This window comes from Lepidochelys kempii, chromosome 1 (assembly GCF_965140285.1).
Source record: "Lepidochelys kempii isolate rLepKem1 chromosome 1, rLepKem1.hap1, whole genome shotgun sequence".
NCBI lineage: Eukaryota > Metazoa > Chordata > Testudines > Cheloniidae > Lepidochelys > Lepidochelys kempii.
This window is the reverse complement of record NC_136380.1, coordinates 32,140,779-32,162,648: the sequence shown is the minus strand read 5'-3', so window position 1 is coordinate 32,162,648 and position 21,870 is coordinate 32,140,779. Positions and strand designations below refer to the sequence as shown.

General features: G+C 39.9%; 1 protein-coding gene across 2 annotated transcripts in view; it reads right to left on the bottom strand.

Moving 5' to 3' along the window:
- The window catches only part of CNTN5 (contactin 5), a 969,593-nt gene that overhangs the window by 56,372 nt on the left and 891,351 nt on the right, over positions 1-21,870 (bottom strand). For both annotated transcript variants that reach the window (XM_073337877.2, XM_073337885.2), the window contains exon 16: positions 17,442-17,562. In XM_073337877.2, coding sequence (XP_073193978.1) covers positions 17,442-17,562 — 121 coding nt within the window. The remainder of the gene's footprint in view (positions 1-17,441; positions 17,563-21,870) is intronic.

The following is a 21,870-nucleotide window of genomic DNA, read 5'->3' as shown; positions in this document are numbered from 1 at the left end:
AAACCAGCTAGTATCACTGGACTTTACAGTCCCTCTGATATTCCCTTCAACAAAATAATACTTGTATGAATTATGACAAAATAATTACAGTCAGGACTTTGCCATAGTTCAGTCCCACCACTTCACTGCGAAGCTGTAATTATATCCATTAAACATATAGGCAGACTAAGGCATAGTCACTCCACACCAGATACTCCACATCCTCGGATTCCCTCCCCTGCCCTTATACTCACTGCCAAGCCCAGCCTTTGGACTCAGTGCTTCACATAGCATTTTCCCTTTGAACATTTTGCTGCTCAAAAACTCGTTCTCTCTCTAACCATAAACAGGGCTGGACTAAGGCAATTGTGGGGCCCTAGACACACCATAATACAAGGTCTCATGGGGCAGTGGTAGGGGTGGGCTCTGGTCTCCTTCTAGGGAGACAAGATGGCAGCAAGAGTGTACCTAAGTACTTACCCCAGCAGCTGGGCATGTATCTGCTTAAGTGGGCAGGACCCACTGCACTCTTCTCCTGCTATACACAGAGTCCCCTGCTGGGTTGGTGTTGATCTTGGAATTAACACCCATTGAGATGAATGGGGGTGAGTCCATCCCCTTCCCCAGCAATTGCTTTAATCTATTTGAAGACTCAGGCAGACATAATTTTCGAGTTTACCTTGCAATCATACTGACTAGAAACTTTTTATTTTTAATAAACGCTCCAATTTTAATGTAATCACGTGACTCCAGAAGCTGGAGCTCTGGACACAGTATTATAGTGCCTAATCCCTAATCTTAAGCAACATTACAGGTCCTTTGTGATATCATTTTCTCTAAAGACTTCATATGTTTATGGAGAGAGTGAGTTTCCAACCACTGTATTATAATAATAATAATAATAAATAATAATAATAACATGCTTTTCATTACATGAAATTGGTAGAAATTAGTTATGTCAATGTCACATGTTAAATTCTCAATACATTTTGTTGCCCAAGTTCTCTTATGGTTTCAATACCTTCTAAATCATTCATAGTCATGACAATGGCTCCTTAAACTTTCTGGGGTGTGTAGTCTCACACTGTCTCCAGGAGGACTGTTAAAAAGCATTTCCATTTCCAACATCAGGCACTTTTGAAAGGACATTAATAAGGGACAAAAGTTTTGGTGATGACAAATGGATGACAGTTAGCCCAAGACCTGAGTGCCATGCAGATGTTACTCATTTTGTGGAAATGCCATTAAATTTTATTCTCAGCTGTAACCATTTATAGTGTCAGCCAGATGCTTAGGTTAAAGATACTTTTCACCCAAGGGCTATATTATTGTTCAGGATTTCTGAAACTTTTTAAAAAAATTTAAAATAGTCAATTTAGGGGAAAAAAGCAAGTCATATGCTCCTCTCTAAACTCTGCTCAGAAAGTGACTAGATATAAATGCAATATAGTTGCAGCTTTGTAGGGAAGCCTGCTTGGTGTGGAACATCCAGTTATGCACTTACAGAATCAATAGAAACCCAGCATAAAGGATATTGGTGGATTATCTTCTGGGAAAGCAACTCCTCAGTTTAGTTAAAGAACTTTCTTTTATTTTACGGCAAAAGAGATTGTATTTTGGAAAACCTGTTATGAGGTTTTTTTTTTTAACTTCAGAAATTGTTCTATCCATCATCTAGTGAGGTTCTTTAGAGTTCCTACTGCTGTCTGATGTTAATATGGGATTTCTTGAAATGCCATTACCAATTACAGTGTCTTAGTAATTCTGTTAAGCATTGCCCTTTCTGTTGAATCCCTAGACAAAACCTGCTTTTCTGCTACATAGTGAAAGGAAGCAGCACATTAATTTCTCATAGCCTGTACTTTACTAAAGGCTGATCTGCATAATTCTTATCTCCTGCATGGGTAAATCGAGGCTACTCATAACTTCTACCACTATCTCATTCTATTGCTCTTATTGTTAATAAAATGTACTAAAATAGCACCATTCATTTACATGGCCCTTTTCCTGATGACCTTGCAGCAAAGGCTGGACAAAACAAATAGAAACAAGACACAGGACAATGGTTCGGTAAGGGAAAAGTGTGGAGAACATGGTTGGAAATATTCTGAGGAAGAAGTGGACTTCCAGGAGGGATTTGAAGGAACAGATCTTTAGGGGTTAAAGAGAAAGGACAAGAAGCTGACTTAGAAGAGCAAGACTAGTAAAGGGAGACAGCATGAAAGAAGGTACCAGTAAGTAAAAAGTAACAGGAGCACCAACAGGACCAAGAAGAGGATGGAGGGTAATGAGAATAGAGATGTAGGTGAGATCAGAATCTGTTGAGTTTTGAAGGTGAGAATAAGGAGCTTGACAGGAGACAGATAGCTAATGATGGGATTCCAAAAGAGTGGTGATATGCTTCAGAGGATCCTAACAGGAAGAGGAATTTAGCTCCTGCATTTTGTTTAGACTAAGGGGAAAGGCAAAATCAGGAAGAGAAGAGCCAAGTGTACAGTAAATCCAGCTGAACAATGACCAAGTCTTGTTGCACAGTGGGGTATTTGGGAATTGGGCTGTTTCAAACCTGCCAATGCCCCTGGTGGACCTGCAGTTTAAGCCTGGGAGGTAAAAAGGGTTGCTAGTGAGTTTACATGTGCTTCTGTCTCATCAGCAGCAATTATTTCCAACTTTCTCTCCCCACACAGTGCTATTTCAAGATCAAGAGATGTTGAGCTAGTATGCAGTTGCCTAAGCTTTGGAACTGAAGACCCTCATTTATTAGGCAAAGGTGGTAACCTCCTCTGAGTTGAAGTTGCCACACAAAATGCTGTTTTATTATTTTGGTTTGGAAAATTGGTTTGGCTTGAAAATTTCCAGATTGATTCTGAAGACAAAGTAGAAATTTGGAGACAAAAAGCCACAAAACTGTTGTTTACAATTAGCCTGCTTTGTAATTTTAATGTTTGTCTAGTTTTTCCCTCTCCCTCCAGCTCAGAAATGGCTTGTCACTACTCCTTCAAACCTTCCATAAAGTAAAAGCTCCTTATTAAGTCATGGATCAGCTATATTTGAAGAAAACCCATGGTAATAAAGCAAAGTTAATTATTTTTGCTGTATATATTTCTGGATCTTTCTCTTATTTTAGTCAATGGGAGGCTTTTTGTGTCACTGAGTTCAGTGTGCGCTGGATTGGGCACTATGGATGCAATTCACCTGAATGCTGAGGATTAGAACAAAGTCACTAGCTTCCAAATTAAACCCTTAGAGCAGGTGTTAATCAGTGCATATACCTTGTTCTGCTCCTTTTGCATGGGTGAACTTTGTCATATATTTTTCAAGAAGCATGCCCTCTACTGTAAAGTGGCAGCTTAGACAAAACATAAGGATGTTTGTTTAGCTGATAGCTAACAAGGACCTTCCCTCCTTTACTGCATATGGAATAGGCTTGTGTTTTTAGAGCTAGATGTCCCAATTTTTTGTCTTGGTTGTACAAGTGTGAGCCATTTATTAAGGAGACACAGTAGTCTCTCTATGGTTAAAGTTGTAACCAGAGTCTCCTTCTAAAACAGATTTTGACTCATCTTGTAATTACCACATCATTTGCAAGATCCAAGACCTTAAAATCAAGGAAACGTATGATTAAGGACCTAATACATTTTAATGTGCCTATAGCATGCTCTAGACTTCTGAAATGCTATGCTGGGGGTGTGGCCTATAGGCAACATTTTTTAAAATAAAATTAACTGTTTCTTTTTTCATTTTCCACAACTTACTGGGAAGGAATCCTTTGTGCTAGATGCTGGGTTGTCTTGGCCCCCGTTCCTGAAATGTAGATATGTGCTGGAAGCAGGTGGGTTTAAAGGAGTTGGAAACAAAAGCATGTGGACAAGCCTTCTGGTCTAGTAGAGGTACATGGTAGTCTCTTAACAGGCAAGATCAAGCACCCTGGGAGAAGTTATGTTTTTTGAGTTTGTGGCAAGGTGGATCGAAAATCCAATTATTTGGGCCTGTGGTTTGGGTTTATAGGTGTCTTAATAGCCTTTACTATAGTTTCAATGTGAACTTACTAAACTAAAATTTCTGTTACATTCAATAGCTGTGGGTAATGGCCTTTAAACCCAAACACTTGTCTGTAAGTTTTACTGGCAATATAGTCAAGTTGACTAACAGCTCTTACATTATATACTCTCTAGGTCAGCAAGGTTCAGAGACAACACATACAATATTACTTCTACACCAACATATTATGGAAGTGGATTTCTTGCTTATATTGGTACTTTAATGTGTACTTTAACTTTAACGTGTACTTCTAAAGCCACATTTTGTAGTCACAAAGACTTTCATCCTTTATTGTATTTCATCCTTTTACTCTATTGCAGAGGTGGGCAAACTACAGCCCACGGGCCACATCCGGCCCCTGAGCTCCTGGCTGGGGAGGCTAGTCCCTGGCTCCTCCCCTGCTGTTCCCCCCTCCCCCGCAGCCTCAGCTCACTGCACCGTAGGCCCAATGCTCTGGGCGGCGGGGCTGTGAGCTCCTGGGGCAGCGCAGCTGAAGAGCCAGGCCTGACCCGGTGCTCTGTGCTACGTGGTGCATGGCTGGCTGCACCCGGGCGGTGCGGCTGCCCATACTGGTGCAGCCGCACCGCCAGCCACCGATGCTCCAGGCAGCGTGCTAAGGGGGCAGGGAGCGGGGGATGGGGGTTGGAAAGAGGGCAGAGGAGTTTGGGGGGCGGGGGTGTGGATAGGGGTTGGGGCGGTCAGAGGGTGGGGAATGAGGGGAGTTGAATGGGGGTAGGGGTCCCTGAGGGGCAGTCAGGAAGGAGGGGGGTTGGATGGGGTGGCAGGAGGCAGTCAGGGGTGGAGGTTCCGGGGATGGTCAGGGGACAGGGAGTGGGGGGTGGTGGAGGGGGCAGGAGTCTGGGGGGGGCATTGTGGTGAGAACCTGGGGGGGTCAGATAGGAGGCAGGGGCTGTGCCATGCCTGGCTGTTTGGGGAGGCACAGCCTCCCCTAACCAGCCCTCCATACAATTTCTGAAACCTGATGTGGCCTTCAGGCCAAAAAGTTTGCCCGCCCCTGCTCTATTGTATTTCTCTATACTCATTGTAAAGCTCTCTTTCAGCTTCCACATAGCCTTTTGATAATTTTACTTAGGGTAGGCATACAAGCTGTGTTGACCAGCTTTCTGTTTATGGCCATACAGAACACATTACTCACTGTGCTGAAAGCTGACTTTTTGTTTCTTACAAAGTATGGTTCCTGTCATGCCTGTATTACTAATAATTGTTTGGTCAAAAGTATTTGTAATGGATACATATATGCTAGCAAGTTTCCCATAGTGCGTACACAGTATATTTAAGTAACTCCAGGAGACTGTGGCCACAGATTTTTCTTTTCTGGGAAAGGCATGTGGTCCATTCACATCTGTAACAAGAACAACAAAAAATTATAAACACTCTGCATTATTCAAAGAGATAACAAAAATTCAGCAACTGATTTAAAACTATTCCCCGAAACTCTTAGTATCAAAGGCTACCTAAATCTCTGAGTTGAAATCATCAATATACCACTGGAGATAACAAGACCAAATGAATGCTGTGAATTCTCAGAAACCATAGTGCTGGAGTGACCCATTCATTCATGATGGTTTTCTTTGAAGTTGCTCCTAAAACAAAAATCTGAATTTCCAGAAGCACTGAAGATGTTAATCTCCTACTGTGTCCCTATGGCTGCTCCACTGTAGGTGTATCCATGTCTCTGAGCCTCAGATTGGAGATTTTAGGCTTGCCTCAAGGCTACCTAGCGCTGCACGGGTGAACTGTCCTTAGTTCCTTCTCTACCACAGAGACCCTTATTAAAAGCTCCAAAGCAGAGGCAAAGAGGGTGGGTTATGGAGCACCCATAAGGACACACATCTCAAAGAACCACAGTTACTGCACAAGGTGAGTAACCTCTTCTTCTTCAAGTAGTGTCCCTATGGGCGCTCCACTGTAGGTGACTCTACAGCAGGAGCCCTGATGGAGGGGTGGGGCTTTGGCATTGAGTCTAGTACTGATGAGAATACCGTGAATCCAAACATAGCATCTGATGCTGAGTTATAGGTGATAGCATAATGTCCCACAAAAGTATGATCAGCTGCCTAAGTTGCTGTTCTGCATATTTCTGTGATGGGAATGTTTTTGATGAAGGCTACAGAATTGGAAACAGATCTCATGGAATTGAACTCCAGATGGAGGTTGAAGATTGTGGGTACAATAATAATAGGTAATGCAGTTTGATATCCATCCAGAGCATCTTTGTTTCGAGACTGAGGATACGTTAGACCTCTCTGCAATTGAAAGCAATAGTTTAGAAGATTTTTCTGAAAATTTTTGTTCTACCCAAATAGAATGCCAAAGCTCTCCTGACATTGAGTGTAGGTAATATTGCTTTTCTCTGGTCATGATGTGGCCTTTGGAAGAAAGTAGGGAGGTGAATACGTTGGTTTATGTGGAAGGCAGAGGATACTTTCAGGAGGAATTTTGGGTGGTCTCTGTGAGACCTTATCCCTAAAAAAACATCGTGAAGGGTGGGTGTGCCATTAGAGCTACTATTTCTTAGCCGGAGCAGGACCTTTGATATGAGAGGAATCAGAGGAAAGGCGTAAATGAGACCTGTATTGCAGTGAACGAGGAAGGCATCTGGAGCAGTACTGGGAGCATATTTTGGTTTTGGTCATGGCAAATAAGTCTACTTTGGGGATTCCCCAATGCTGAAATACATTGTGGAGAACAACAGGCTCCACTTCACATTTGTGTTCCTGTTAGAATGTCCTGCTGAGGGTGTACGCTATGGTATTCTGCACACCTGGCAGGTAGACTGCTGACAAGATGCTGCTGCCATGCACCAGTTCCATAGTTTCACTGTCTCTGCGCAAAGGGATGGTGATCTCACTCCTACCTGGTGGTTTATGTAGAATATACACGCTATGTTGTCTGACATGACTTTTATATGTTTGCTCTTGATCAATGATAGGAAATGTGAACAATCATTCCAGATGGCTCTGAGCTCCAATAGGTTGATATGTAGTGTTGATTCTAAGGGGGACCATTTGCCTTGAACCATGTGATTGTCTAGATGAGCTCCCCAGCACAGTAAGGATGTGTCTATTGTCAGTATCAATGTTGGAGGTGGTTGCATGAATGGGACCCCTGTGCAGATATCCTGCAGATCTTTCCGCCATTCAAGATGGTCTTTGACTGTCAGAGGTAGGTTGTTTTATCTGTCTCTGTTTGGTGTGTATACTGCTTTGAGTCATGCCTGAAGGCAATGCATGTGGAACCCTGCATGACTTAATTCAAAGGTGTTTGTTGTCAGGTTAGTGGAAGGCAATTTCTGGCCTGGGTCTTGGGGCTGATCTGAACAGTGTCAATTAAAATGATTAGGGTGTTGAACCTATGTAGTGAGAGGAAGGCTTTGGTTTTCACTGCATCTAAATAGGCTCCTATGAATTTTAGATGTTGCACTGGAGTTAGAGTAGATTTTTGAGTGTTCAATTGTAGTCTCAACTGCATTAATATATCTATAGTCTTTTGTGTGGCTAATAGGACGTCATTGAAGATTTGTGCCTTGAGCTGGCAGTCATCTTGATATAGACATGTCATGATTCATAATTTGCAAAGAGGAACCACTGCCACAGGTAGGATCTTCAAGAACACTCTGAATGTGGATGATAGACTGAATGGAAGCACCCTGTATTGAAAATGGTCTTGACCCAAAGTGAATCTCAGGAAACTCCTTTGAGATGGTTGAATCACAATATGAAAATAAGCATCTTGTAGTCTGAGGGCCAAGAATCAGTCTCCCTAGTTCAGAGATGGAATTATTGGAGCTAATGTAACCATTTTAAATATTCGTGCCTTTAAGTATTTGTTGAGTGACCTCAGATTCAGAATGGGTCTCCATCCTCCATTCTCCTTTTGTGTTGATTCTATAGCACCAAGTCATGGTTCAAAAGCATAGAGATGTTCCATTCAGAGAATGAGAAAGAGGTGCTACTACATAGCAGAATAATAATGATTTGTCACATGTTTGTGCAGAAGTGGAAAAGATTCCAAATCTGGTGTGTCTCAAAACACGTTACCCCCACATCCTCTAGCCTCCCACTAGTAACAGACTACAACCTAGATCTAAAACCAAGAATTATCTCTAAGTTCAGTAAATGTACATCTTGCAGCCATAAATGCCTTTCATCAGAAGATGAACAGCAACTCCGTATTCATTCATCCTACAACAAAAAGATTCCTCAAGGGCATGGGTAGGGCCCTACCAAATTCACGGCCATGAAAAACGCAACACGGGCCATGAAATCTAGTCTCCCCCGCAGTGAAATCTGGTCTTTTGTGTGCTTTTACCCTATACTATACAGATTTCACGGGGGAGACCAATGTTTCTCAAATTGGAAGTTGCAAGATTATTTTAGGGGGGGGGGGTCACAGCATTGCCACCCTTACTTCTGCACTGCCTTCAGAGCTAGGCAGCTGGAGAGCGGCAGACATTGGCTGAGGACCCAGTTCTGAAGGCAGTGTCCCGCCAGGAGCAGCGCAAAAGTAAGGGTGGCAATACCATACCGTGCCACCCTTACTTCTGCGGTGCTGCCTTCAGAGCTGGGTGGCCAGACAGTGGTGACTGATGACCGAGGGCCCAGCTCTGCAGGCAGCAGCACAGAAATAAGGATGACAATACCATACCATGACATCCTTACTTCTGGGCTGCTGCTGGCAGTTGCTCTGTCTTCAGATCTGGGCTCCAGATCATCGCTGCCAGCACAAGCGCAGAAGTAAGGGTAGCAGTACCACAACCCCCCCCCCCACAATAACCTTGCGACCTTCCCACAGATCCTTTTTGGGTCAGGACCCCTACAAACACACGCCATAACATTTCAGATTTAAACAGCTGAAATCATGAAATTTGCCATTTTAAAAGTCCCATGACTGTGAAATTGACCAAAATAGACTGTGAATTTGGTAGGGCCCTAGGTATGGGACACCTTTTTCCACAAATCAGATGTTCTAATCCAACATGGAACCTTAACCTGGTCTCCAAGTGCCTTGGAAAGTCTTCTTTTGAACCCCTGGTCACATGCTTGCTTATGCATCTGTCTATGAAAATGGCGTTCTTAGTGGCCATCACCTTGGCTCTGAGAATCGGGGAAATAGGAGCTCTAATGGCACCCTTCACATCATTTTTTTAGGGATGAGGTCACACAGAGACCACACCCAAAGTTCCTCCTGAAAGTGTCCTCTGCCTTCCATGTAAACTAACTTATTCACCTCCCTACCTTCTTCCCAAATCCACACCATGACCAGAGAGAAGCACTGAAATAATTGTTTTGTGTGACAAATTGATCAATAGAATGGGAAAGCAGGGTAAGAACAAGAATACTTTTGTTTTTATTTTTTGACATGAGCAAAGGAAATTCCAGGTCACTAAAATTAGTATTTTATACAATGCTACCTATGAACAAAGGTGTCTTAGTAATATGTCATTTTAGTATCTTTACAAACTACTAGTGGCCTTTTTCTTTGTTATATGATTGTACAGTTTGTAATCTAAGTCATAATGCTACAGAGTATTGCTTCTAATGTACTATTTAAGCTCCATAGAGACTGAAAGATTATACCTGTCATGCTTTGACAGCAAACTTGTTGGAACAATATAGAAGATACCACCTGACATGTTTGGAGAAAGAGACAGCAGGTTAAATTGAAGCTGGAGCATTTATATAGAGCAATCTGAAAAGAGGTTTGATCATTTGCAGCAGATGTGCTATGTGATGGATAGATTACTGATGTCTGTAATACAGCACATAATTCAGTGGTGTGCGATTGATTCCACTTATTAGCTTGGGTTTAACATACCATGATCCAAGTTTGCAAGAGAAATATGTGAGCTTTAATTTACAGATAGGGTTCAGGTGACAGAACATCTCTGGCAATGCAGGTTATGTTTTTCAAGTGGAGTTTGCTAATAACTCTTTGATTCCTTGTGTTGACAATAAAGAAATCATGACCCAAACTAACAACATCTAGAAGAAAACGAATAATTCAAAGAGACTGGTACCTTGCTGTATTTTCTCTGTGATTAAGAAAAGCTTTCATTAACTAGATCAATGTTAAAATGGAGATAATTCAGCGGTGTTGATTTGAGCCTCTAGATTATGCTAGTGCACACACACATACATTCACAAATACATACAAAGCCTTTTATTTTGTGAGCTTACTTTGCTAAACCTCCTGTGGTGAGCTTGGAACATTATTATTGTGTAATACCATAATAACTATTAAAACTGACCTAAAACTGTACATGAGATTTTAATTGTAATTTTACTTTCAATATTCCCATATTGGGTATAAATATTTATAGGAAAATCCTTTTTCTCTTATTTCTAAACGCTTAAAAGTGAAGTCTCAATCCCTGCAACATTGTATCATAATATGCTCCGTATTGATAACTACTGTATACACTTTAATGCACTGATTCACGAAAACTGCCTGAGTTGCCCTGAAGCTGCTACTGTAACCCTAGTCCCAATCAGCCCAAAGAAGAGGGGGAAAACAGAGTAATCCCCAGTCCTGGGGCTGCAAGCGGAGATCACCCAGAAATGTGTTCCATCCTATGTAGGAAATGTTTCACCCTTGTGCAGCCCCAACAAATCATCCCCCTGCTGTTTACAGTGGAACTGCATTGTTTCCTCAACAAAAAATGGGAACAGAAGAATGTACAGAAACTATTATTTGTAGAAGAGAAGGCCTAATTTGGGCCTTATTCTAACAAGGTCAAAGACAAACTTCAATTAATTAGGAACTGGATTGTGGCTTTGGAAGGTCTTTTTGGTAAAATTGAGTTATGTTTAGTGCTGTAGCTGTTATAGTGTTCCAGAAACTTCCTCCCCCTCCTCAAAGCAAAATATTCTATTTACCTTTGCCAGATGTGGCTGGCAGGACCAATGCTGATCTGCAGTATTAAGACAACAAAAGTATTTGCTTTACAATGTCAGTTCTTTCCATGATAGAGCTAGCTGATGACTTAATGTTGGTTAACTGAAGGTTGACGGAGGTAGCAGATCATGGAGATATTCACTGTAATAAGAAATGAATAAAGATTGTTTTGGAATTTCTATCACATAATGGAAACTTAAAAACACAACAAACCTTTGTGGAAGACAGTCTTTGAAAACAAATTAACTTACCAACCAGGCATTGTCTTGAGGGAACCTAACACATCGCTGGCTAGGAATCAGCAGAGACATCCGCAGAATGTAAACCTCCTGGTTGGTACGTGAGTATAGTAACAACATTTGTGATCACATCATTAGTGTCAGAACATGACATGCATATTTATCCTGCATTAGAGCCTTCTGTTTTTGTAATCTCTTCTTTGTGAAAAATAAGTACAGAGACACGCAGTGGTGCCAATTATAGCTGGAAAACCAGCCAAGTTGAAAAATTCTTCTTTTTCAATCCCTTGCTGGTTGAAAATCACAGGAAGCTGAAGATGTATACAAATAAAATAAAGATCGGTAACGGAGAGGGCATTAGGCAAGGGAAAACTGTTCCTGGATCAGTACCAAGAATGGGGTATGATACGCATTGATTGATAAAAACCAAAAATAGTGTCTCCTCCTTGACTGGATGACTGAAACTTTACAAACACGGACAAGCACTTCCTCGGCATATCTTTTTTCTCTGTGAATACCCTTGTTTACATGACAAACAGCTACTCTGAAAACACTGCTGTGGAGAAACACCTGTTTGCACCGTTTTTTCCAGAGAAGTGTGAACATGGTGAAAGTCAGAAACAGAATGCATGTTCACCATTCTTGTTTTGCACTATTCAGTCATATCTAGAAGGAGTAGAGGATATTTTTATTACCCTCCACACACATGTAATTCCGCTGATTGATTTCTGCACCAGCACATTCGTGGTCTCTGTGGGCAAAATTTTGTCCTCAGATGAGTGCACAGAGCTTTGAAATATGGCAGTGAGAGCCATGTGTATGTATCCAAGAGTAGAATTTGGCCTGATGACAGCAAGTTTACCACTAAAGATTTATTAGAATTCACAATCAAGTTTTGCCAATATTTAGAACTAGTAATCAATAACTCAAGTCATGCATTTTGTAAACCTTTAAGAATTAAATCTAGGCACAAAATGGAATTTTGTATGTGGGAAGCAAAAGATTATAACTTGTATCTTTGTCACAGGTGTTCAACAGAAAGGGTTCTCTTGTGATGCAAAGGGACAGAGAACTCTCTAGGCCAATTTCTGAAAAGGGTATTTGATGCTTACACAAGTTAAGGAGCAGCATTACCTACAACCAAACAGTGTGGTGAGGAACTGTGCATAGTTCTTCATGTTACTCTGCCAAAGCACCTCTGGTTTTGTCTTCTTTCATTACAGTGGCTGAGCCCCATTTGAACACAGACACTTCAATTATGTCAAACTGTGCAGTAGTTTTCTGAGGACAAATATTCACTAGGATGAAACAACTAAACTGTTTTTCACTTGCAAATCATAATAGGATTTAAATGCTTTAAATTCTAAGCTGAAAGTTGAGTGCACTAATTCATAGGGCAAACACTGGCACTGTCAATAAAATGTTTATAGGTAATGACATCACCATTCTTTGCCATATTTAAAAAAAATAAAAATAAAACAGAAAGGAGAATAAATAACAACAAGGGACAGAACAGAAAGGTATTTGGGAGAAAGAGAGGCTATTATGGACTAAATAGAAAGTTGCCTTAGTATTACTTATGTGATATTTAATCAGATTTCTAAAGTACCCATCAAAGTCTTCAGCTTTGAGTGTCAAATGTTGAAACTATGTCGAGGGATAAGAGTCTTGCTTCTTGCCAGCCTTTTGGTGGAAAACTTTTAACAACATTTTTGAAGAGTATGTGCGGGAAGCTCAAATTATGGTTTTGTCACTAACAAAGACGTCAATAAAAAAAGTGTATTTCATGCTAAATGAAATCCAGTGAACACCCAAAACGGTAGTACACTTTATTTGCAAAAGGCCCACAACCCTTTAAAAACCTGCACATATGGTAGGAAATTTTCAGAAGATTAGCTTCCTTATTTGCATCTGACAAATTGATGTACATAAATTTGAGTACTTGCACCTTTCTTTACCTAATTATAGGTGCAAACTATTTGTCAAGTTCCTCCCCCACTCTGAACTCTAGGGTACAGATGTGGGGACCTGCATGAAAAACCTCCTAAGCTTATCTTTACCAGCTTAGGTCAAAACTTCCCCAAGGTACAAAATATTCCACCCATCGTCCTTGGATTGGCCGCTACCACCACCAAACTAATACTGGTTACTGCGGAAGAGCTGTTTGGACGTGTCTTTCCCCCCAAAATACTTCCCAAAACCTTGCACCCCACTTCCTGGACAAGGTTTGGTAAAAAGCCTCACCAATTTGCCTAGGTGACTACAGACCCAGACCCTTGGATCGTAAGAACAATGAACAATCCTCCCAACACTTGCACCCCCCCTTTCCTGGGAAATGTTGGATAAAAAGCCTCACCAATTTGCATAGGTGACCACAGACCCAAACCCTTGGATCTGAGAACAATGAAAAAGCATTCAGTTTTTTACAAGAAGACTTTTAATAAAAATAGAAGTAAATAGAAATAAAGAAATCCCCCCTGTAAAATCAGGATGTTAGATATCTTACAGCGTAATTAGATTCAAAAACATAGAGAACCCCTCTAGGCAAAACCTTAAGTTACAAAAAAGATACACAGACAGAAATAGTTATTCTATTCAGCACAATTCTTTTCTCAGCCATTTAAAGAAATCATAATCTAACACATACCTAGCTAGATTACTTACTAAAAGTTCTAAGACTCCATTCCTGGTCTATCCCTGGCAGAAACCAGCATATAGACAGACACACAGACCCTTTGTTTCTCTCCCTCCTCCCAGCTTTTGAAAGTATCTTGTCTCCTCATTGGTCATTTTGGTCAGGTGCCAGCGAGGGTACCTTTAGCTTCTTAACCCTTTACAGGTGAGAGGAGCTTTCCCCTGGCCAGGAGGGATTTCAAAGGGGTTTACCCTTCCCTTTATATTTATGATACCATGCAATTACAGGCAAAAGTATTTAGACTTGCCCTGCGCTGTTCATTCTGCAGGCACAAAAGAGCTAACCCAAGTTGTCTAACCATTTATTTTTTTAGCAAACTTCCTCCATTGTACAATGCAGTACATACTGAAGGCACTATATAAATAATGAAAAATAATTAAAGCCTTACTACTCATACTGTGTTCAAATGAATATGCTAGACAGAGATTGGTGCATATTATTCCATAGTGAACACAATATACAAAGGAACTATATGTTTTCTATACAATACAATGTTCTGAGACACGGCACGTGCCTGAGAATGTGGTGGTACATTGCTGTCTTTGAAGTGTTACACCTGAGGTGTGATACCAACTGGGATTTGCAAAGACTTTGTGTTGTTCTTCTCCAACTGATGAGGGCAGGATAATGTACAGTTGTCTCTCTATTCCTTCATTATAAAGAGTCAAAATAATTTCCTTTGACTTACAGTCAACACATCTGATTAGTAGTAGCATAATGTAGTCCCCTTGCAAATAATCAACCAGTTATATCCTTGAATATCTAAAAGAGGAAGTGTAAAGTGATTTTGATTCAACTTACTCTGTGTGTGAAAAGTATTACCGAGGAGATGGAGGGTACAGTAAGTGAAGACAATCTCACATATTCACATATGTCAAAAAAGATCAGACAAGCCTTACAGTATAACATCTAAACTACAGACAATAGCTATCCCTGAGAAGTTATACTACCTAGGGAGTATATAGCAGTACTCTTTTGGTTTTCATTGACAAAACGGCACAGTGGTAGGGAATTTCCTAGACACATGACAAGCCTCCTCCACACCCCAAACTGGAAGTCTTCAGAGTAACCTTGCACCGCTGACCTCTTCTGCTGAATCAGTGTCCAGTGTTCTCAAGGACTCAACCAAGAGAAGCTTGCCATGACACTGCAACCTGGGACTATCAAGTTGCAAACCACTGAGTGCCACTGTAAACTGAGCGATGTAGAGAAAAACGCTGGGGAGGGGCACAGGGACTGAATTACAATAATTTTTAACAGTATAAAGGAAAACAAATATTTAGATTCTCTTAAATATTTTGGATTAATTTTTGAAAAATGCTGAAGAAGAAAGAACGAGTGACAACTACATGGAATCTGCTTTAAATATTTACCGCAAGGCCAAAAACAAAGAAAAAAATCACCCAGCCCTTGGCAAAAGCAATGCTGACACTGTAGAATCTGCTCTGTGCTATTTGCATAAGTATTACAACTATCTAATAGGAAATTCACTTCTTGAACAAACTAACCAAATCACATAATTTAATGAAAGCAGAACTTTACATCAGTACAAAAACAGACACACAATGTAAACCAGTTGTAAAACAGATACAAACATAATTCTGATTTTATCCTCTTATTTGCCAGCCTCAGAGACAAGGATAATGGAGCATAGTAAGTATGGCATATTTGAAACTGAATCATGTTTTAATTTCATGTCATAGTTTTAATTTCATCACAAAGTTAGGGACACATGAATCCAATTCCTTCTAATACCTCAGATAATGCTTTTATTACTCTCACATACAGACCTCCTATTCTGAGAAACATTTTCTATAGCAAACTACAGTAAATTCACATATGTAAAATGAACCCCACTGGGGGAGAAATAATTAGCTTACCATAGGAGGTTATGGAGCAGGGGTCAGATCTGTGTAATTTAGAAGCAAGACTGTGGAATTCTAGGTACTAGTAGGTTGAGCAATTTTTGAAACTTTTAACTGGTGAAATGACGTTCACGGAAGTTAGGTTAATAGAAGCCCTGTAGTCCTTGAGTTCATGCAACATTTAACAGCCCCTCCCATCAAATAAGTAAAGAACCTCACACTCTGCCAGAAACACCATTTCTTCTCCACAGAGCATATTTTCTCCATGCAAATGACAGATAGAAAAAAAAAATCAAGCCTGAACAAGTGGTGGAATAAGCTAAAAGGATTTTACTTTTTTAAAATCTTCTCTAGTCGTCTTATATTTTTTATTTGGGGTTTCCTACATGCTAATACAATATCCCACAGTGTATTACATTTTAAAATTTAGCATACCATATAACAAGCATGGCCAGCGTGATGCCTGCTGCCTAAATGAGACATAAGGAGTTCTACAGTGCAGCCTCCCACATTCTAATGCAAAGGTGGGGGACACATGAGACTACAGGTGCCATCATGCATTGATCAAGATGGAACTTGGTATGGTGTTCTTGATGTCCCTTCCAGCCCTCCATTTCTAAGACTGTATGATCTGAAGTCAGCAAGGAAGACATATTGCAAATGAAGTGACTAAGCTCTGCTTCACTTTGTGTTAGTTGGAGGCCCCGCTGATCCTGCAAAGCCCTGAGCATTTTTTCTTGAGTGGTGTTCAGAACTCTAAATTCTCACTTGTGTCAATGGGAACTAGGGGCACTCAGCACCTCTCATGTGGTGCTCAGCAGCTTGCAGGGTTGAACCCTAATTGCATCTGCCAGCTCCTAGCAAGTTGCCAATGTGATCTCTGTAAGGCAAAGTTTCACTCATATATTCAAAAATATTAAGATTTTGGATTTCTTCCTAATAATTGCTCATACCTTTCATTATACTACAAACAGAGCAGTCCCCGCAGGTTAGGAACTGAGCTAATATTTCCTGACCATTAAACCTGAGCGAATGGCTTCAATTTTAGATAACATTTATAATAACAAATGAAAAAAAATCATTTACCTCACACAGAATTGAATTATTTTTTAAAAAATTCAATATGCTTTTTAAGCTATTACATCTTTTAAGAACTGAGGGTCCATTTACCAATTGCCATTGTCAGTCACGCCTGTTTTGCAGACTGGTCTACCACACAGCTTTTTCAAAGACAAAAACATTAAGCAAAAATGACATCAGTATTGTAAAATCTAAGAATAATGTACAGCACTGATATGCTCAAACTCCATGCATTTAAATTCAGTTGTATGATCATTTATGTTGATCATGTCTTCAGACTTAACATAAAGAAAAGGAGTACTTGTGGCACCTTAGAGACTAACCAATTTATTTGAGCATAAGCTTTCGTGAGCTACAGCTCACTTCATCGGATGCATAGAGCCTTAGAGTTGCTCATGCCAAGCCACTGGCCAGGTGGCCTGGGCATGAGGAGGGAGCAGGACCTTGTCAGATGCTCATCTGATGCTCCTGGAAGTATGCATCCGATGAAGTGAGCTGTAGCTCACGAAACCTTATGCTCAAATAAATTGGTTAGTCTCTAAGGTGCCACAAGTACTCCTTTTCTTTTTGCAAATACAGACTAACACGGCTGTTACTCTGAAACCTGAGATTTAATATACTCACCCCTAACAAGAAGTTCTGCCTCATCTGACACACTGTCTGCTGTGGTCTGTATCCTGCAGCCATATCTCCCAGCATGCATCAGAAGGATGTTCCTGATCATTAAATCTGCAGAGGATGCTTGCTGAAAGAGGGATGAAGTACAAGTTTAAAATGTTTCAGATCTGCCCCCTTCAAGGTGGTTTATAGGCACTTTGCATATTGTGGCAAAGTCCCCTTTGCAGGTTTTGCAGTTTATATTAAAATAATTTTCAGAATACTAACTCCCTGTTTTAAGGAATGCAGGGGGAAGTGCTTTTAATAAAATTATCAACAGAGATTAAAGGGCAGGATTTTTTATTTGTAATATACTTAGTAAATAACTAAAGAAAAACCTTTGCATTGCTTAAGAAATAATTACCCACGCATGCTTGCATGCAGAGAGAAATGCTTTCCAAATGGACAATAAATAGCAAATTTATTAACTAAACCAAAACTCTCTGGCCTGAGCAATGGCATTAATTGCAGTTGCTGGCTGTTTTGGAAGGAGACCAAGTTAGCTGGAAAAGTTAGTGATGATTAATATTTTGGTCAGTAGGGGGAAATTAACAAAATCTTGAATAAGACAATGCAAGAGATTCCCTGTCTCCCACCCCGCCCCTTTAGAATTTGTATGTACTTCCAGCTGAAATGTGCACTCCTCTGATGTCTGTAAATAAAGAACATGGAGTAGTGGGAGTCCCAGCTTTTGCTCATTAGGATTGAGGTCAACAGTGATCAGTGTGCTCACTAACTGTGACTGGAAAAGGGCAAGAAGATGCCGGTACAACTGCCCTTTGAAGTATGAACAGCTGTGTCTGAGAATTGCAATGTTATTTAATAAATTCAAATGATTGTTCTAGGCTTCTGGATGCACCAGACCACAGCCACACCCAAAGTCTGTTGAAGTAGATAGGAGCTGTTCCATTGGCTTCAGTAGGCATTAGAAATCAGACCTCTACACATTAATGACTTAACACATTAATGACTTAGTTTCTTTGCTTCTCAGCTTGGGGAAGGGATATTCTCTTTGGGGGAAGTCACCCATATCAGGAGGCCAGCATACCATTTAAATCCCATTTTTTGTGTGTGCTTAAAGTATGTGCATATGTGACTAGCACCTGTTTACAAGAGTTCTTTTGCTGAATTTATTTTAGATTATGACAGCAAAACTTCCAAACTCTGTCCCGACTAGGTTTCCATTTCATAATCAGCAGAGAAGTTGTACAACACAAGTATAGAAACATACTATTCTAATGGTGGTAGTGTAACCCCAAATTTCCCCTTATTAATAATAAGAATGATCTTATATTTTATTTATTTGAGCATAAGCTTTTGTGAGCTACAGCTCACTTCATCGGATGCATGCTGTAGCTCACGAAAGCTTATGCTCAAATAAATTGGTTAGTCTCTAAGGTGCCACAAGTACTCCTTTTCTTTTTGCAAATACAGACTAACACAGCTGTTACTCTGAAACCTTATATTTTATAATGCCTTTCATCTAAACAGGGCTTTGCAAACTCTACTGCTTGTACAAACTATACAGTAAGATAACAAACAAAATTTGCCCCCATGCTAGGAGCCAGCACAATGCCTATATACCTCTGAAATCCAACACTGAAGGCCTAGATGGGACCTTAGTGGTGCAGAGACCTCAAGCTGGTCCTCTATTAAGAGATGCTGAGTGCTCTAAATTACTACTGTTGCCACTGAGAGGTGGGAATAAGTCTATTTTGAATGTGCAGAGGAATGCTAATAAAGAGGCCCTGTGTTAAGTATAGGGATGAATTTCATCCTTAAACCTTGGCTACACATAGCTTTTATACTAATTTAATTATTTCATTTAGGGATGTGATTTTCTGAGGAAATAGTTTAATTGGCACCACCCCTAGTGTGGAAGCAGTATAGTTTGTACTAGTATATATCAGTACAGTTAACACAATGCAATTTTTATGTGTTGACAACCCTTATGTAGTACTGTAATGCAACCACTTCTGGGTGGCAATTGGTTAAAAAGGAAATACGCTGCAACACAACAAAACAAGCGAGGCAGTTAAGCGTCGCATATCCAATTTGAACTACGGGGCAAATTAATTAGAGCTGTGCAGGAACCAGACTTTCTGCTTTACAGGAAATTCATGATTTTGAATTTTGATTTCACTCCTAATCTGCAACTAACATCATATTTGAAATTTTCCATAAAGCAACATTTTTGAAGAAAAAATATTGGGGGTAAATTAAAACATTTCATTTTGATAAAATCTAAATTTTTCATGTTGATACTGACTTTTAAAAATGTTATATTATAAATTATAATCTAAAATGAAGTCAATTTGAAACAAAAAAATTAAAACATTTTGTTCTGATAAGGACCTTTTCAAAACTCTTTGTTTCAACTTTTTCTTCAAAGTTAAATTTTGTCAAAACTGATGTGCCCATGAAAAGTTTCGATTTTCACGAATCAGCATTTTCCAGTGGAAAACTGTTCTACTATAATAGGTTTTACACTCCTGGAATCATAGTCAATTCTTAGCATCTAATCCCTGATTAAAAAACAATAGGCTTTCTAAGCTATCTCCCACAAAAGGTCTAATTTGTGAGGCGTTCCTCTGTGATGGGAATATAAATTAGATGCAGATCTGGTGCAAAGCATCATGAACAGTGCAAAATGTGCATACAGTGCTTCCTCAACATAATTTCAAGAAAGGAATAGACCGCATTATCACTGGAAAGTGACCATATAATGAGGACAAAGCAGATATGAACAGAAATTGTAAGAGATGATTGTGGTTTCGTGTGTCAGAGACTACAGATAGGCATTGGTTAGGATCTGATCTTCCAGGAATAGGTAGGCAGCTGATTCCTTTTCCAGTCTGCTGCCAATTTCCCAACCACAGCTTGAGTGAACATACTTGGCAATGCAGCCATCATATAAAACCCCTCAGTGGTTTGTTTTAAAATGTCATCTCTGTCACCCAATGGTAGCTTACACACATGCTAGGTGACACCTTGTATATATTTTTGGCTAGACCTCAGTGTTTGTTGTGCTGTGTATATATATTTTTTTCCTCTTTAGCACGTTAGCAACCCATGGTTAACAGAATACACTGTTTTACCAATAGGGTAAACTAACCCTAAGACCATGGATAAAAATTTAGGCATTTCTACCTTCTGGTCCCATGTTCAATTCAAGCTGGTTCTCCCTATTTAGATTCTTGTGCAGACTCCAATCTCTGTGGTATCCAAGCACTTACCAAGAGCTTAGCTACGATGGTGATGGTATCTGTCGTTCAGTTCTGCAACACCTAAGCATGGATGTACCCATTAATCAACATTTATAATATTTGATTGTTCTATCTTCATGATCCATGATTCAAAGATGATCACAAGGCATGGCTAGAAAGAAAATCCCTCCTCTATAATACTGTTATTTGTATTATGGTAGCTCTTAGGAATCCCAAAAAAGGATCAGTACTATGTGCTGTACAGACAAATAACAAAGATGTCAATCTCCTTCCCCAGAGAGTTAACAACCTACATGTCAGAAAGGCCACAACCGGTGGATGAAACAGAAAAACTGGGTGAGGGGGTAAGTTGGAGGATGAGGTAAAGATACATCAGATATAACAATGTGCCTCTTCTCTAATCAATTCCAAATAAGAATGATTTGCACGCCCCAAAACCAGAGGTAGGTTTTCAAATTTAGGAATTAAAATTTAGGTAAGAATTTAAAATAGGAAAAGGCAATTTTGTCAGGGTTTTTCCCCCTGCATGGGGCCAGCAAAGGAGAAAGTGTGAAGATGTTGTTTGTTGGAGAAGTGGGCAGGTGGGTGACAGAGTGGATGCCATTAGTACCAGAGATAATGCAGGAGTGAATGCTACAATAAACTAGTAGATCTGATAATAGAAAGTTATGGTATTTTATGGCATTTTTCCTTCTGAAGTATCTGACACTGCTGGAGAAAGGATACTGGAATGCATAGACCAATCATCTGGCCAGGTACAATTCAGAAATTCTACATTCTAAATTCTATTCTGGAATTCCAGAAACTCTCTTACATCACTCAAATCCTTTCTAGGACATTTGAGCATTTTGCAATAGGAGAACATAAAAGAGATGCACACTATTTCATTTCTGTGAGGAGTTGTCTTGGGAATAAAAAGTTTTTAACTTTTCTAGCACAACAGTGCTTATTATCCATGAAACATGGATTATTCAAGAAGATTAATGTTTTTGATATAAACTTTAGGTATTTAAAGGATAAGACCAACATCAGTCCACATTTCAGTCTCTCTTTTGAGGATAATCTATATTTAATGTAGGCTTTCTTGTGAAGGGGGAAAAAAGCATTATAGATAGTCTGGTTTAATTGCTAAGGAGCTGTCTCAAAATCTTTGCTACCACTAACTACTA